This window comes from Schistocerca piceifrons, chromosome 8, assembly GCF_021461385.2.
Source record: "Schistocerca piceifrons isolate TAMUIC-IGC-003096 chromosome 8, iqSchPice1.1, whole genome shotgun sequence".
In the NCBI taxonomy this organism is placed as follows: Eukaryota; Metazoa; Arthropoda; class Insecta; order Orthoptera; family Acrididae; genus Schistocerca; species Schistocerca piceifrons.
In genome coordinates, this window is record NC_060145.1 from 207067534 (window position 1) to 207087246 (window position 19713).

Sequence of the window (19713 nt, forward strand, 5' to 3'; positions counted from 1 at the left end):
CTTTCCATATTCATCTACTTCTATCACAGAAGTCCTTCCTTATTTCTGTGGTTTCCAATAACCTACATATTATCTTCAGATAAGAGGGCCGATGAATCAGACTACATGAACACACATCCGCATACACATAAGAATAAAAACTGTGACGATTTCCAAGTATACATAAGAAGGAGGCATGAGTTATGAAAGAGAACATATGCCAAAGAGTTAATTGTGATAGTCATTAAGGAATGTCAGCTTAACAAATATTCTGATAAATTGTAGGATAGTGGGACTCATATAGCCTAAGTAAACATATTATCTACTGAATAGTACTTCCAGACATGGTATCTGTTACAAGTACAGAAGTTGATGAGTAGAGGAGGGGGGGGGGGGGGGCGTACCTGGCATTTACTTAATATAAAGGGCCGGCGTACTTAAATGGAGATAGGACGATCTGTAACCTAATGAATAGGGATGTTGTAGAAAGGGGCGTGTCTACCAGAACGGAAAGAGGAAGTGCACTCGTATGGTCAACCCACAGGCAAGGTATAGGTACTGATCCTAGGTGAAAACGACTGTATCGTGACAGAAGTCACACATTTTATAGGGATTATACTGGTAAGTTTGAATTCTATACACAACGAGCATTATTACATTTTATGTAAGTTCACGAGTGTCCCAAGGGACACTTTCAGGGTACCCACAGCTCCTCCAGACTACATAAAATATTGAAAATAGTACATACTTAAAAAAGATAGCACAAAAAGTTGAGAACCAGAGATAGATTGTTCATATGTCATAGAACACCCAAAATTTATGACTGGAAAGATAGCAGAAAAAACAAAAAAAGTCTTCACGATTCCTAAATATTAAAAAAACTAACTCCAACACTGAGTGTAACGCTCTTGTTTTATTATTAAAGTAAAGTGAAGAAATAAGAATAGCTAAATAGTAAATAAAAGGTTATTCATGGTTATTTAAAAATATGGAAAATATACTGTTGAAATGTGAATTATTGTTATATGTGGTATTAATGTATCTAATAACTGTGCTGAAATGGGAGATACGATACCGCGTGAAGAGTTTGACAGAGCACTGAAAGACCTGAGCCGAAACAAGGCCCTGGGAGTAGACAACATTCCATTAGAACTACTGACGGCCTTGGGAGAGCCAGTCCTGACAAAACTCTACCATCTGGTGAGGAAGATGTATGAGACAGGTGAAGTACCCTCAGACTTCAAGAAGAATATAATAATTCCAATCCCAAAGAAAGCAGGTGTTGACAGATGTGAAAATTACCGAACTATCAGTTTAATAAGTCACAGCTGCAAAATACTAACGCAAATTCTTTACAGACGAATGGAAAAACTGGTAGAAGCCAACATCGGCGAAGATCAGTTTGGATTCCGTAGAAATATTGGAACACATGAGGCAATACTGACCTTACGACTTATCTTAGAAGAAAGATTAAGGAAAGGCAAACCTACATTTCTAGCATTTGTAGACTTAGAGAAAGCTTTTGACAATGTTGACTGGAATACTCTCTTTCAAATTCTAAAGGTGGCAGGGGTAAAATACAGGGAGCGAAAGGCTATTTACAATTTGTACAGAAACCAGATGGCAGTTATAAGAGTCAAGGGGCATGAAAGGGAAGCAGTGGTTGGGAAGGGAGTGAGACAGGGTTGTAGCCTCTCCCCGATGTTATTCAATCTGTGTATTGAGCAAGCAGTAAAAGAAACAAAAGAAAAATTCGGAGTATGTATTAAAATCCATGGAGAAGAAATAAAAACTTTGAGGTTCGCCGATGACATTGTAATTCTGTCAGAGACAGCACAGGACATGAAAGAGCAGTTGAACGGAATGGACAATGTCTTGAAAGGAGGATATATGATGAACATCAACAAAAGCAAAACGAGGATAATGGAATGCAGTCGCATTAAGTCGGGTGATGCTGAGGGAATTAGATTAGGAAATGAGACACTAAGTAGTAAAGGAATTTTGCTATTTGGGGAGCAAAATAACTGATGATGGTCGAAGTAGAGAAGAAATAAAATGTAGACTGGCAATGGCAAGGAAAGCATTTCTGAAGAAGAGAAATTTGTTAACATCGAGTATAAATTTAAGTGTCAGGAAGTCATTTCATCATTTCTGAAAGTATTTGTATGGAGTGTAGCCATGTATGGAAGTGAAACATGGACAATAAATAGTTCGGACAGGAGGAGAATAGAAGCTTTCAAAATGTGGTGCTACAGAAGAATGCTGAAGATTAGATGGGTAGATCACATAACTAATGAAGAGGTATTGAATAGAATTGGGGAGAAGAGGAGTATGTGGCACAACTTGACGAGAAGAAGGGACCGATTGGTAGCACGTGTTCTGAGGCATCAAGGGATCACAAATTTAGCATTGGAGGGCAGCGTGGAGGGCAAAAATCATAGAGGGGGACCAAGAGATGAATACACTAAGCAGATTCAGAAGGATGTAGGTTGCAGGAGGTACTGGGAGATGAAGAAACTTGCACAGGATAGGGTAGCATGGAGAGCTGCATCAAACCAGTCTCAGGACTGAAGACCACAACAACAACAATAACTGTGTATAAAATATTGCATGTTCGATCTAAGGGGGGGGGGGGGGGGGGGAATGTAGTGCTTCGAGAATTTCTGTGTAAATTCTAGAACCACTCTGTCTTCCACCATCTCGAACACCCAATATTTTAGTTGTGAGTGGGAGAAACGAACCCTATTTACTGCATATCACCTGTCTGCATGTGCAGGTTTGAAGTTTATCGTGAGACGACTGTAGACGCGGCGTTCAAGCAGCACCAACAAGTGTTTGCTGGTCGCACCATGGAAGCCACAGTCAAAGAACAAGGAGTGTTTATGTATTCTGTGCTGTTTTATAACTTTGACTTTTGTAGTGGGAAAAAAAGGACAGTTGAGATATTGTTAATTAATGCTCATCCTGGACATGGAGAGGATAAGATGTGCATTGAGATTCAGGATGAGAATGGGCTTCATTTTTTAATATTACTTGAAGCAAAAGAAACTGTGTACGTCTGCTTATTTTTATAAGCAGAAAGAGTATTGAGAAATCCTGTTCCGAGTAAATATACTACAGAGAAGAAGAGAAAAGGAGATTGCAGCAGCCAGCTAACCAGCAAGGAAAGTCAGCTGACAATCTCAAGTAAGTAGTATCGTTAAAGGAGTGGGAGTTTAGTTGTATCATTAAAGAAGTGGGAGTTTACACATATACTTCACCACTTTAAGTTGTCCAAAGTGTTAGAGCCTTGCAACAATATGTAGACAGTGCCTGGCAGCCTCTCGAATTCTTTTCACAAAATCTATCTCCCGTGCAGCAACAACGGAGAGCATAAGACCATGAATTGTTGGTGATTTATTGGTCCATTAAATATTTCTGTGTACAGTTGAAAGCTAGAGTTTTTTTTTCATTTTTAAATGACAAATGTTATTCAAGACAATATAACCAACTGTACGGCATATATCAGGAATCAACAATGCCATTGCAGACTGTCTATCCCAGGTGAGCAGTATCATGAAGAATATATTTTGCACAGCTAGTCCAACCACAGGAATCTGACCTGAAACTTTGAGATTGTTTACAAGATGCCACATCTGGTCTTCAACTTCAGCCCACTCACATTCCAGCTACAAATGCAAAGCTGTATTGTGAGGTTTCAAACTCAGCTGTTCGTTCCTACGGTGCTACACAAGCAAGCCTTTGAAAGTCTACATAATTTATGCCACCCCGGCATGAAGGCAACAATTGGACTAATAGCTAACCATTTTGTGTGGCCTGGAATAAAAAAAAGACTGTCACACAAGGGCTTGTCCATGCGTACAGTGACAGCGAATCTTATTCATGCTGCGGACAAGAACGCGATAACAAGATCACAAGTACAGCACACACAACTTACGACAATAGCAACATTTATTGTAGGGCTGTATTTTCAAAGGAGACAAGTCTTGCGGGTCCCGTTACATGTACCATCACTGGTAAACACTATGTGTGCCTTCTGCACAAATGCCATTCCAACCCTGGATGTGTGGGTAGGATAATTTTTATATACGATGCTGCTCCTCTGCCCACTGTATAGCCAGTGAGTCGGCTGCTGCAAAGGCATTTTGGAAATAATAGTATTATCAGTCTTCATTTCCATATAGCCTGGCTGTCCAGATCACCTGATCTTATTTTGCAGGACTTTTGGCTGAGGGATTACCTGAAGGATGATGTGTACAGTGCTCCAATTACGAATGTAGCTGAACTGAAGGCACATATTTTGCAGTGCATTTCCAATGTGACTCCTGAGGTGCTCCGATCTGTTTCTCGATTGCAATTTGTGGCACAAAACAGTGGAGCATATTGAACATGTACTGTGCCAGACTTATTACAATTATAAACCCAAGTCATTTTGCTTTTTATACTGCTTTTGGCACCACAGCAATTAAAGACCAATGTCATTTTGCTTTTTATCCAGTTCTTAGCCTCAGGCTAATTTAAAACCGATTTTTCCTATCCAGTGAGGTACGACATCACCGTAGTGGATGGGCTTACCTAACTAACAATGCCACAACTGTTGACTGCTGAACTTGGGCAGTCATACATACTCAACATTACAGATGGTATAATGTGAACTCAAACCTTAGACATTGTATTGTGATTCATCTGTCATTTGTAGCCGACCCCATTTACATTAAGATGCTTACAGTGCTATGATTGGTAAATTTTTTTTTTTAATCCATGACGTTTAGCAGTAATATATTGTTAAAATTTAACATCATTCTGGACAATGGCTCTATTTCTACAACATTTTGGAACTGGGACTCTAATTATGGGTGCCCTATAGATTAGTACCAGCAGAGGGCCTATAACACTTTGTAACGGAATAGCCTACTCTGGCATTACTTTTCCTCAGCAGTAATTGTTGATAACAGTATTATTTTTTGAATTTTTGACAGGTCAGTATTATCTCAGTTGCTTTTCTGAAAATTTTCATATGATTTTATACACAGTATGTTACATTTCAAGCTACAATTTATGAAAAGGAATTGCTTTATAAAATATTTACTTTCGATGTTATAATCGATAAGTAATAGTTCTGAATGTACAGTTAAAATTATTTTTTTTAGAAACATTTGAAATTATGAATTATTTGCCCACTTAAAATTTCTATTATTAATTATGCAATCCTGTACTGTTTACTATGTTTATTTCTGGATTCATTTATGAAATAATAATCGAATTAATACTGCAATGAAAACTAATAGGAATTCATTTGTTAAGAAAAATTGTTAATCCTTTGGAATATTGTTATTTCCACACAGTGAGAAAGTCATAAGCTTGCTTCTGATGTGATCAGATTTATTTTTTGTGCGAACAATGTAATTTCCGCTCTGTTAATGCGAAAAATCAAAATACTCATGATATACTAAAATGAGAGAAAATCAGAGGAAAATATACTTATGTAAAAAATTCTGCAACAACAATCTTTCAGTTTATTTAGTTCAAACCAACCATGAGGACTTGATGTTAGATTTTGAGCTTCAAGAACCAGACCTTAAGACAAGAAGAACTGGAGCCATCTCAACATGACAAGCTAAATAAACTTGAAAGTTTATTGTAATCTTCGCTCCTCTCAAATCTTCATAAAAGACGTTCCTTATTAATTACTTGGACTGGGCATTGTTTAATTTGGAAAATATGTGGAAGAAGGAAGAAGGGGGGAGGTTACAACCTCCTTGTGGAATGACAAATATCATTTCTGTTTCACTCTATGACTTCTTGTCAGCTCCTGCATACTGTGACCTTCTTTACAGGAAATCACAAATCCAGTTGCACAAGTGAAACGATACGCCATAGGCACACAATCTGATTATAAGCCACTTGTGAGGAATGGTATCAAAAGTCTTCTGGAAATCTAGAAACATGGAATCAATTTGAGCTCCCCTGTCAATAACACTCATTACTTCATGAAAATAAAGAAATAGTAGTGTTGCACAAGAACAATATTTTTGCTATCGAGTACTCTCCTCGATACTGTGTCTCCAACAATGGCCAGCAATTTGTGTTGTGTAAGTTAGTAGAATTTTGCATCTACAATGGTATCCAGCATTTGACTACTGTCCCAGTTCACAAGGCTTCTAACTTGGAGGTAGAGCAATTCGTGTGAACATTCAAAACTAAATTAAAGGAGTCAGTGTCACCTTGTCTCACAATGATAACCTGTCTAGTTTTCTTGTCAGGAACAGGGCAACACCAGTTAATTGGTGCAGTCTGATGGAACAGTCAAATTGGTGTCAGCTGCAGGGTCTTCTGGATTGGTTGCACCCTGAGCCACATGCTCTGGACTGTCAGGGCCCACTGTTTTTCCTCACAGGACTCTGTTTGGGCCTTCAGCCAGCATCATGGGTGGCTGTCAGGTGCAGTAGTGAGCCAGAAAGGTAAGCTTTTCTTTGTGTTGATGTCAATCGAGAATGCTGACCCATCATATGTGTCAGTTGCATCCATGACCTGTTGCACCGTCAATGCCACTGTCTCCTAGCCAGCCAAGCCCTGGGCCAGTCAAGGTCTCATTGTGGTGGGAGGTTCATAATTGTGCCAGGGTGCACAGCTTTGTTGTTTGCCGGTGGACCAGCCATCACCCCAGCTTCCACAATATTCCATCCCACCACTGAAGCCAGCTGCATCACTGTTGTCTCTTTCAGTAGATCTGCTGCCAAGGAATCTCATGCACTATCCAATTTTGCAATGGAGGTCATGGCAGAAGCCAGGCGATTTTCAGTGCTATGTGGCCTTTTCGTAGGCAGTGAGTGATTTAGTACCCTGCCAGCGGATGTTGAGATGTACAGTGATGAGCTGGTGTGACTACTGCAGCAGAACAGTGCAGAGCACTGTCACAGAAGGCATGTGTGAAGTGTGGTGTGGGAAGAGCCATTGATTCACTTCTTTACTTGCTAGCAGCAATAGGCCTGGCTCAACAGATCCTATGTGGCCATCAACTACCTTGGATCTGGCCTTCGTCTCACATCATGCTGTTTACCATGTGCTTAAGTTATTCAGCCACTCATGTTGGTCGCATTGTGATTTGCTGCATGCTTGTCTCCATGTGGTGTTTGGACAACCTGCTCCCCAGTAGACTGATTCTCATGTCATGTTTCATTCCCTCTTCCCAGCTTCAGCTCCCTGGCTTGTAAGTGGGCAAGTGTCAGATAGTATAGTTATATTTTGTGCTGACAGTGATGGTTTTGCAACATTGTCATGCCTGCGCAGATACAAAAATAGCAACATAAGATGTTCTTACAAGTGTGGTACTTTTCTTTTTTTCTTAGTGTTAAACTATGCTGAAACAAAATAAATGTTGTTGAAATCTTGTGTTTTGGGTTCCAAAAACGTCTTAAACTGTAACAAGACGCCACAATTAAGTAATACCATAATTATTATTTTGAATTAGATAATATTTTAGTGTCCTTGATGGTGCATGTATGTTCGTCATAAAATATGTATTAAGTTGCTTCAGAATTTTAATTTTCAGTGTCAGTGTATTAACATTACCTAATGCTGCAATTATGTACGTGTTTGTTCAGCCTGTTTAAATATTTTGTCTAGAATACTGAGATCTGTTTATCTCTTGATATGGGATGATGAATGGTTCATAGCATGTTTCAACATCTCTCACACACAATGACCACATTTAATTGCCAACTGTATCAAAGTGTGGGTGCAGTTTATAGACATAAGCACAAAACACAGCAGTGTCTGAACTATTAAGATAAGACAAAATAATGAACTATGACACATACAACAAAACAGGAAGACCAAACACAGTAATGCCCCCCCCCGCTCCCCCCCCCCAACCCACTCACTCACCCACCCACCCACCCACCCACACACACACACACACACACCCACACACACACACACACACACACACACACACACTTTGCACTTCACTAACTTGAAATTCTAAATGAGTTTATCACAAGGTGAATTGCCACCTTACTGTATGGAAATCATTTACTGTAAAATGCTGAATGCATCACCTCCCTTCCCATTCAATTCATGTATGGTCAATAAATATAAATGTAGATGTATCATTGTTGTTCATAAGCATCCAACAATGTCCACGCCTGCTCAGCTCACTCGCTGAAGCCCGCATGACAAGTTGTGGTAAATTTCATTTCTCTGATAGTTTAAAAGTGTATTAAAGTACTGTGCAGCACAATAGTGTAACCAAGATGAGTGTTAAGAGCAAACAGAAGATAAAATGAGAATGCTTTACAAAATCAGAGCTGCAGTTCTGCCCAGAGTATTTTGACAGAGATCGGCACGGCAAAGATGCCTGTTTATAACCATAAGAAAACCTGTAATAAAACTTGGATTTTGAGCTGAATGAAAATTAATTACCCACAAAACAAAAACAGACAACTGGACCAAAGCTGACCACCAATGATGATGCTGTGTACACCTAGTACAAACAAGAATACTTTGTTGGAGTTCCTGTACTTAAACTGTGTCAACCTGATGGCTGCAGTGGAAAGATTTACAGATAAATTAAGTCAAACAGGTTTCAGGGTTATAATGGATGGCTGTTCAGAGTCTGTAATTGGCATGATATTTCTAACAGAAAAGTGTGTGGGGGAAGTTTAACTGCAGACATTGAAGAGGTGAACCATTCCCTAAGGAAATAAAGAATGTTTTAGAAGCAGGAAGTTTATCTTTGGCACAGTTATACAATGCATATAAAATTTGATTGTTTTGGAAGTCCATCACTGACAATACATAGGCCAGCAGGAAATACAGTTCAACATCTGGGTGTAAAGTGAGTAATAAAGAGCTTTTATGTGGTAATGCTGATGGTTCACTCAATTTACATCACTTATAATTGGGAAATTAGTAAAATGTAGAACACTCACACATATTACGTAGCATCTCCCATTTATCCATAACACTAACAAAGGGATTAGGGTTACCACACAGTTATTTTCTAATTGTATCAAGAATGGTTTCGTACCTGAAGTTCAAAAATTCCAAATTGAAAGCTGAACATATGTTGCTGATGTTCGGTAATGCTCCTGTTCATCCCCCCGATCTGTCTAGTGATGATGGACTGGTTAATTGTATTTTTCTCCCTCCTAACACTAGTTTGCTTTTCCAGGATACAGATCAAGGAATGATCCTTACTTTTAAATCAAATGGGCAGCAAATAGAATCTAGTTAGAACTACAACCCTTCAAAATGCATGTCATAATCTTTTATGCAACAAAAAAACAGTGTTTGGCATTGAAGGAATAGAAGGTTCAGATTTTCAGGATGCACTTGCAGCTACAACCATGAGGATGGATGTGACTGGCTGGATAAAGATGAGGATTTTTGCAACTAAATCCTCACAGAAGATGAAATAATAGACTGAGCACAAGAAGTTTACAGAGAAGAAGAGTAAGTCCAATGATATCACTGACTGCACAAGTAATAGACCAATGATCAAATGGTCAAACGCACTTATCGACTTTACTAACACCAATCTGGTTTACCAATAGTATTTCCTTGCACTAAAAGACATATATGAGTCATAAAAGAACACTGCACAAAAGAGTCTCGAATAAAAATAACGTCCTTCCTTAAGCCGTTACCAACATACAGTGGGGATGAAAATATTGACATGGCATCAACATCAGAGAGTAGCTCCTCTTTGGCTGCTGCAGAAGATATCATTGTAGATCCTGATGACACCAGCAAAATAACTGGTAAGGTACATACCATTCTACAGTAAACATAGCATGTAACTTTCAGGTACAGTGCATATTTCATTTTTCAATAAATACAGTAATGTACCAGTGCAGTAGTTATATATCAATAATGTAACCATTAATTATTCATTATTATGATAACATTACATTAGGTGATTTTAAATTAAAAATACTGTACAATATTTCACATAATATTATAGTTTATCCATTTTTAACCACTACACACACTGTACGCTATAATCCTAATTATAGTTTCAGATAAGTATCTTATAAAACATTTATATAATTTGGAATTTAAATCATTTGAACTCTGCCTTGCCTCAGTCAGTCTGAAATAAAATTGTTCTATTGTACACAGCAATTAATATCCAAGTACAGGGCAGGACATTCAAATCTGTAGCTGCATGTAATAAAGTTCATAATCACAAAAAAAATTAATAAGTGATCAGAGGCGTTCAATAAGTAATGCATCACATTTGTTTTCTCAGTCAGTTCCAGTTAAAAAAAAAAAAAAAAAAAAAAAAAAAAAAAAAAAACGTGGAATTTGTTTGGGACATTGTAGAATATTCCCTTTAGTTTCATGAAGTTTGATAGATAGCAACATTATACATATCCTTCAAATGGGGCCTGTAATGGAGGCAGAGAGATGTCATTGAGTTTCTTTTGGCAGAAAACCAAAGCATCATGGACATTCATAGGCACTTGCAAAATGCCTATGAAGACCTGGCACGGTGACTCGTTCGGGGAGGTGTCTGTCATCACCTCAACAAAGTCACACAAACCTGTGAGATCTCTCGCATGCCAGCCATCCACACACAGCTGAGAGTCATGCAATGTTGAAACATATGGCCACACTCTATCGAGGTGATCAATGAATCAATATCAAGTACCTTGCTGCTCAAATGGACATGTCTGCTGGTAGTGCTGACACACTCGACCACCAGGTGTGTGTCCGCTGGGTTCCTCAGCACCTAACAGAATACCATAAAGAGCAATGACAGACCATTTGTGCAGAATTCCTTACACTTTATGAGGCTGATCATGACAATTTTTTGTCACACGTCATCACCAGCAATGAAACATGGCTTCAACACTTCGAATCGGAAACAAAATTGCAATACATGGAGTGTTTCCACACCATCTCTTCTCTGTAGAAAAAGTTCAAAACCACACTCTCAGCCAGTAAAGTCATGGTGATGGTCTTCTGCGAGTCTGAAGGGGTTCTTCTGTTTGATGTCCTCCCTCACGGTGCAACAATAAACTCTGAAGTGTATTGTGCTATGTTCAAGAAATTGAAGAAACAACTTCAATGAGTTTATTGCGATAAAAATGCAAACGAACTTCTCCTTCTCCATGACAAACAAGGCCTCACACAAGTCTGTGCATCTGAGAGGTGATCACAAAATGTCATTAGACTGTTCTTCCTCATCCACCCTACAGTGAGGATCTCGCACCTTCCAACTTCCACCTGCCTGGCCCAATGAAGGATGCAGTATATGGGTGATGGGGAGATTACTGATGCAGCAAGGTGATGGCTCTGATGTCGATCATCAGAAAGGTACCATGCGAGCAAACAGGCCCTCCCCATGAGGCATTGTAAGACCATTGCACTGAATGGAGATTATATTGAAAAATAGGATTTTGTAGCCAAAAGAGTGGGTAATAATATTATGTATTAGAAACCTGAATAAAACCAACCTGCTTTCAGGAAACTATATGTCGCATTACTTATTGAACGTCACTCATGCATGGAGTAATGAAAAATGTAGCTGTGCACTAGTACAAATATTACAATTTCTGGTAGGGTGAAATACTTTGTACTGGATTAAAATCCATTGATAATGTCTAAATATGACTCAACACACACTGAAACCAGTCACGGAGTATAAATACAGAGAGGAGAGGAGAGGAGAGAGAGAGAGAGAGAGAGAGAGAGAGAGAGAGAGAGAGAGAGAAAGAGAGAGAGCAAATGATGTGGTCTCTAGTTGATGCATACCTAAAATTCAGCAGTTTTTCTGCATCCATCCCACCTTTAGGAAGACAAAGTATGCGTATATAAATCTTAGCCAGAGCATGTTCTTTAACACCATATGCTGATCTTTCTCTATCAAACTTCGGTATCAACAGCCTTAGCACTGGATAGAAGCTGATTTCCTGAGAACAATGAAAGAACAGAATGACTGGAGTTATTTAAAGACAAATTTCAATCAATGTGTTAGTGACATAAAACATAAACAATAAAACACAAAAACTGAAAAACAACAAATAGTGTAAGAAATTTATTACAAAATTAAAAGAAAAATAACTGAATATTACATAGCAAAATCCAGAATGGAATGTAACAATATTATGAAAAGGAAAGTTGCCACTCTAACACAATGAAACTGCAGGCAGTATTGGTAGAAGACTACTACAAAATCAAGGGTGAGTTAAAAAAAGCATGAGATTGAATCCCACTCGTAAACTATGGAACCTAAACAGGCTTTACAATTAGTCATCGAGGACCTACCAATTGATGCTGTACCCATCAAAATAAAGAATGCACTAACTGCAGAGGGGTTTGAGGTGACACTTGTACATAAGGTCAAAAACCCAGTTCTGCAAGGGGAAGGGGAAAATGGTTGCAAGAAAGAGATTAACTTTCTAGTGGTAATCATAAATAACAACAAGTCTCAGAGAGTTTTTGAAGTCCTACATACACTACTGGCCATTAAAATTGCTACACCACAAAGATGACGTGCTACAGACACGAAATTTAACCGACAAGAAGAAGATGCTGCGATATGCAAATCATTAGCTTTTCAGTGCATTCACACAAGGTTGGCGGCAGTGGCGACACCAACAACGTGCTGACATGAGGAATGTTTCCAACCAATTTCTCACACACAAACAGCAGTTGACCAGCGTTGCCTGGTGAAACGTTGTTGTGATGCCTCATGTAAGGAGGAGAAATGCGTACCATCACATTTCCGACTTTGATAAAGGTCGGATTGTAGCCTATCGCAATTGCAGTTTATCATATCACGACACTGTTGCTTGCGTTGGTCAAGATCCAATGACTGTTACCAGAATATGGAATTGGTGGGTTCAGGAGGGTGATACGGAATGCCGTGCTGGATCCCAACGGCCTTGTATCACTAGCAGTCGAGATGACAGGCATCCTATCCACATGGCTGTAACGGATAATGCAGCCACGTCTCGATCCCTGAGTCAACAGATGGGGACATTTGCAAGACAACAACCATCTGCACGAACAGTTTGACAACGTTTGCAGCAGCATGAACTATCAGCTCGGAGACCACGGCTGCGGTTACCCTTGACACTGTATCACAGACAGGAGTGCCTGTGATGGTGTACTCAACGACCAACCTGGGTGCACGAATTTTTTCGGATGAATCCAGGTTCTGTTTACAGCATCATGATGGTCGCATCCGTGTTTGGCAACATCGCGGTGAATGCACATTGGAAGCATGGTTTCGTCATCGCCATACTGGCGTATCAGCCGGCGTGATGGTATGGGGTGCAATTGGTTACACATCTCGGTCAACTCTTGTTCGCATTGACGGCACTTTGAACAGTGGACTTTACATTTCAGATGTATTATGACCTTTGGCTCTACCCTTCATTCGATCCCTTTGAAACCCTACATTTCTGAATGGGGGGTTCCATATGGTTCCCAAGTTGTGCAGCGACTGTAAACCATAAAATTACCAAATAAGCAGCAACCAATCACAAATCATGTTTTCTTTATTTACTTTTGCAAATTGATTTCAACTGATTAACAGCCATCATCGGAGCTTTCAACGTGTATGTTCCCTGAGTAATAACACTGTCTTAAACAGACGTCAGCGTCTCTGCTATATGGTGAGTAGCAACTTTCCTTTTCGTAATATTGTTACAAACTATACTTTCTCTGTTACAAATATGGTAGGCAGTAGGAACCTGTTATAAAGTGGTTGCATTACTACAGTAATTAATAAACATAGTTTTTCAGTAGTTCTGAGTTTTATTTAGTAAGAAATTGTTCTGTGTATCCTCTGGTAAGCTCCTATCCATAAAATTAATACATTTATACACCTTCCTCCCAGCCACAGATTGATGTCACTCTAGTTCAGATTCAATGCACATTCTATTTGAGGTACACCTGCAGTGATTATTTCCAACTCTGAAGTTTCTGTTTTTTTTGTGTACACAGTCCAGATTTCTTAAAGCTATAGTATGCAATATTTTAGTTGGATAGGAAAAACCAGTTACCAGTTGTTCTTGTTATATATAATGATTTGGCATTCTATAACTAAAAGTGTTGTGCATGAAAGTTGAATAATAAGTTCCTGAATATCAATAAAACATCAGTTATTGTGAACATTTTATCATAAACAGGAAACTTTAGCAAGGAGTACTATAAAACTGTGGCTACATGATGGTTTGAAACGGAAGGGGGAAATATATCTATAACTACTGAACAGGAAGTTTGGTAAATTTGTAATGTTTTAAAGAAAGCTTAAAGACTGCTGTAATTAAAATACAGTATTATGTTCTGTATCTAAATATGCATGCTCTATAAAGATTCAGAGAAACACAGTTTCAGCAGGGCAATCATTTAAACTTCAAACACATCCAATATGGGTAGTAAAAATGTTGCTGATTGGGAATAGTGTACAACAGGGCTTAACAACTGGCTGGTTTTGAGCGCGATTACTCGCGTCTGCTCAGGCACGTGCTAGCAAGCAGGTGCAAGGTCGCAGAGTAGGGAGGGAGGGGAAATGTGCGCACACGTTTGAATGTGATCTCGCGTTCTTAGCAGATTTAACTATCCATCTGAATGCTTTGAACATTTTACTACAAGGTAAAGATCTGCTAATTACTCATTTCATAGATCGAATATGAGCTTTTAAATGAAATTTACACTTTGGGTGAGTCAGCTGGAAACAGGAAACCTAGCTCATTTTCCTAAATTATCATCCATGCAAGATGTTCACAAAGACGGTGAACGTTATTCACATAGTTTAGTTGATCAGCGCTTTCAAGATCTGACAGCACTAGACAGTGATTTTAATCTGTTCTCTCCATATTCAGCGAATATTTAAGAGATTCGTCCTGAGCTGCAGCAAGAAATTATTGACCTGCAGTGTGACAGAGAATACAGAGACAAATTTCAGAACAAGAATAACATTTTGGAATTCTACAGACACTTCCCTCAGAATAGATTTCCTCGTTTGCTACAATAATATCAATGTTCGGTTCCACGTATGTTTGTGAACAACTGATCTCTGCAATGAAATGTAACAAGACACGCTTGAGAAACGCATTATCTGATTGAAATTTAAACTGCACGCTGTGCCTAAAATGCACAAGAACAATTACTCCAAACATAGACACAATTGTAAAGGGCAAAAAGTACAAGATAACCGAGAATCCCACACTTCAGTGACACCTTTTATTGTGTAACAGTTCACAAATTAATGCGAATGTAGAGGTATACACTAAGCTAATAAAATTATGTGGCATGTGTACATTCTCCTTTATTTGTTTCATTTGTCGCAGTAATAATTCGTGAGTGATATCCCTGCAGGTGGCCGCGGATTTACATTGACTGACGGCAGCTGTTGTGTGCCCCACGTGACTTTCCCCACTCTCCGCTCTGGTCCGGTAGTGGGGGGTAGTGTGCTCGCGCTGCTCCGTGCTCGCGCCTTGCTGCTCACAGCTTGCTCCGCGAGCACGTATGTTGTGAAGCCCTGGTGTACAAGCACTTTTCTAAGAAATTTAAATAATTATCAAACTCTCACTTGAAATGTTCAGCAATCAGTCTTCTGGAGGTAAAGTGTGATTTTTCTGTGGCATCAAGAAACAGCTGAAATCATTAAAATTGAACAAATCCCCAGGGTCTGATGGAATCCTTATAAGATCTTGTCTTATTCAGTTCACAACTGAGTTACCCCCTCTGTTAACTATATCTATTGTAGTTCTCTCAAACAAAAAATTGTGCCCAGTAGTTGCAAGAAAGCACAGGTCACATCTGTCTACAAGAAGTGTAGCAGAAATGGTCCACAAAAACTACTATCAGCATCCTTGACATCCATTTGTTATAGAATATTAGAACATACTGTGACTTCAAACATAATGAGGTATCTTGAACAGAACAACCTCCCCCATGCCAACCAGCACGGATTTTGAAAACATGGATCACGTGAAACCTAGATTGCATTCTTCTCACATATGACATCCTGAATGCCATGGATCAAGACAGTTGGGCAGATGCAGGATTTCTCAATTTCCAAAAAACATTTGACTCAGTACCACAGCTATGCTTATTATCAGAACTCTGGTCATATGGGGTATCAGACAATAGATATCACTGGATTGTGAATTTCTTGGCATGGAAGAGCAGCATGTTACCTCGTATGGAGAGTCATCGTCAGATTTAAAAGTAACTTTGGGCTTACCCCAGGGAAGCGTGTTGGGCGTCGTGCTGTTGTATATTAATGATATTGTGGACAATATTAATAGTAACCTCAGACTTTTCACAGGTGATGCAGTTATCTATGATGAAATGCAGTCTGAATGAAACTGTACAAATATTCAGTCAGCCCTTGATAAAATTTCAAAGTGGTGCAATGGTCGCAGCTTGCTTTAAATATTCACATATGTAAAACTGTATATGTCACAAAACAAAAAACATATAGTATCATATGAATATAATATTAGTGACTCACAGTTGAAGCCTCTAAACTCACACAAATACTTTGGTGTACCACATAACAGGGTCATGAAGCTAAATGATCACATAGGCTCAGTCATGTGTAAAGCAGGTAGCAGTATACAGTTTCTTAGTAGGGTACTAGGGAAATGCAATTACCCTACAAAGGAGATTGCTTATAAATCACTCTTGCAACCCATACAAAACATGACTGGCAGAGGATATTGACTGTATACAGAGAAGGGCAGCATGAGTGGTTGTAGGTTTGTTTGACTCACAGGAGAGTGTCACACAGATTCTGAAAGAAGCGAACCGGAAGACTCGTGAAGATAGATGGAAACTATCTCGAGAAAGTCTGCTAACAAAATTTCAAGAACTGACTTTATATGATGACTGCAGGGATATTCTACAATCCCCTACCTATCACTCCCAAAGGGAGGACAAGATTAGATTAATTACAGACAACATAGAGGGATTTAAACAATCATTTTTTCATACTACATATGTGAATGAAATAGGAAAAAATGAGATGTACCCTCTGCCATGCACTTCACAGTGGTATGCAGAGAATAGATGTAGATCCCATAGTGAAAGACTGATGTGATGAATATCATCCTCATACATGCCAGAACATACTACATAAAGCAACAGAACACTAACTTAACACAGAAGCATGAAGTGTAAGAATACCAGTATTAGATTCCCAGTATCATCCTCCTGGGACTGCCATTATGGAGGAGGTGTGATATGTATCACATGAAAGACTTCAACAATAGAGATTCTGCATTTTAACTCATTACTGCCTGAAGCCCTGCATTTACTACACTAGACAGTGACAAGCAGAACGAGAATTTCTAGTGATAGCTCCATTGTAACATTGGAGAGAACGTGAATAGCAAACAGTTTTGGACCTAACTGGCCTTGTTCAAATGTTCACATATTTAATTGGAGCTATAAGCAAATATGACTTCAGTTTGCATTTTAAAATGTTTTCATTGTCTGTTATTACCTTCTGTTCCGAAAGGAAATAATCAGATATTTTTACAAGTGCAGAAAGGAAATAATCAGATATTTTTACAAGTGCATACTTTACTCCCTTCCATCAACAGCAAGAGTGTCAGAGATGGTGAATAAGGTCCCCCTGATCAGAAAGTTAGATGGATGTTTTAGCTTGTTCTCCCTCAAAACAAGCCATATACTGTAAAGAATCACAAATTACATTCTCTTCTAAAATAGTGAAAACACAGGTTTCAGAAGCACTGATTTTACTCTATTGATAAGTATTTAAATGTATAAGATATATTATACAATGACTACTATAAATGTATACATAGGCTCATCTCTGTCGGTGTCTACTTACTGCAGCAACAACACTCCTAAGTGTAGAGTATGCACGAGTAAAAGTCTCGAATAGGGTCAGGGGCGTACTTACATGTTTTGTTCAGGAATGTTGTCAGCACTTGCTGTGAGGTATGATGGGAGCAAAAGAAGGCATGTCAGCTGTTAGTTTTATGCAGTCAATGAGAGAGCAGCAGGCAGACATGTTTCAAAAAAATAAATCTGGAAGAACAGGTGAAACATTGCTGTAAACAAGGATTATAAATTGAACTGCTCATTGTTTGAATCACAGCTATTTAAACTGTGCTAGTATCTGCAAACCAAGGACAGCATCGCAACCTATGATGTATTTGAAAAAGCAATGAAATATTTCTCTGCTCTGTGTTGCTACACAATTGATCTGTGTGGTCACACTGAGTAAGTGGATCCATGGTTTTTAATTAAACCATGGGAAGATGAAAGTGGATCAACACTTTTTTAATTAAATCAGGGGACAAGATAGGCAGATCAATGTTTATTAATATATTGAATGTGTGACTCTGTTATGAATAAACATTGACCCACCTACCTTCTCCCATGATTTAATTAAAAAACATTTATCCACTTACTCAGTGTGCTTGTGCCGATCAATTCCATGGTCATTTCACCACCACATTTGATACACTTTTGTGTCTCTGCAATTAATCCATTAGCCACGCACCTATGGAAGATGTTGCCATGCAGGACTAAATCACTTAAATCAGTCCACTTTACAGTACTTGCTGCCACAATCACAAAATATTTCTTTTGAAACTTACTAATACATCGAAAAATAGGAAACAAGACAACGATTTCAACTTCGGTGCTAGAAACACATTGCCTCTCTTCTTGCCTCTCACTGGTTATGTCAAAGGATCATCCTATTGGTTATGAGAAACTGACACGTTGCCAACCCATGAGCAGTAGATAAGTATTGCTGTGATTGCTGCTGGCCGTGATCTAGACTTTAGTGATGTGCATGTATAGATTTCTAATTTAGTATTGTAATTTAAGAGTGTACGCATACAAATGAGGATTGTATGAATAATGTGTTTATATATATCTTTATATATGCACTATTCAGTACATAAACTAACTTAGTCAGTATCTAATGCTTAAATTACTTATGTAGACAAGAGGACCAATAAAAATACAATACAATCCCAACTTGATTATGTGCCTATCCACCATCCATCTCAATCACAAAGTGAGTTTTTAGCATTACTCCTCCCATTACTTAGATTCCACCGATGACTTACCATTATTGTGATGAGAGTTTGTTGACAACTGACTGCTGTTTTAAATGTGTTCGAGAGATGCAACAGAAGAATCCCCAGGAAAGGTAGTCCACCGGTAGAGAAGATATCTTGCAAAACCCTTGTTCAACTGATACTCAATTACTGCTCATTATTTGGGATTTTTACCAGAAAGGCTTGGTACATGCAGAAGATCCAAAAGAGAGCAGCTCATTTCATCATAGGTTCATTTAGTTAGTGCAAAAAATCGTACAAATGTTCATCCAAGTCTTGTAATGCCTATTACCTTGTGGGTGCCCCACACACAGCCAGCCTCTTGGGTAGCTGCCTTTGTTGTATAGTGCACATCTGATCTATTTAGGGGGACCCTATAGCTCCCAACCCTACGATGCAACTCTACGAAGTAACAGCCTAGGTTGCCACAGAATGGTCAGAGTCAAGCCTTCCACTTGACCACCAACCGGGGGGGCCACGACCTGTTCTGGGGACAACAATGCAGATTGTGAGCTTCACTGAAACTTTGTGAGCATGGCTGGTATTCTCAACCCCCTCTGATAGTCACTGGAATTATTAAAGTATAACCTCAGAGCCCAGATAATAGCCATCGTTTGTTCCAATGTACACCACACTCTGTAGTTGGTTGCACCTTGTTCCCTCA

The 19713-nt window shown here is 38.9% G+C and overlaps 1 protein-coding gene across 6 annotated transcripts in view; it reads right to left on the reverse strand.

Annotated features, from left to right (window-relative positions):
- Positions 1-19713, reverse strand: part of LOC124711403 (DNA ligase 4) — a 296581-nt gene that overhangs the window by 230858 nt on the left and 46010 nt on the right. For all 6 annotated transcript variants that reach the window (XM_047241458.1, XM_047241460.1, XM_047241461.1 and 3 more), the window contains exon 3: positions 11743-11900. In XM_047241458.1, coding sequence (XP_047097414.1) covers positions 11743-11900 — 158 coding nt within the window. The remainder of the gene's footprint in view (positions 1-11742; positions 11901-19713) is intronic.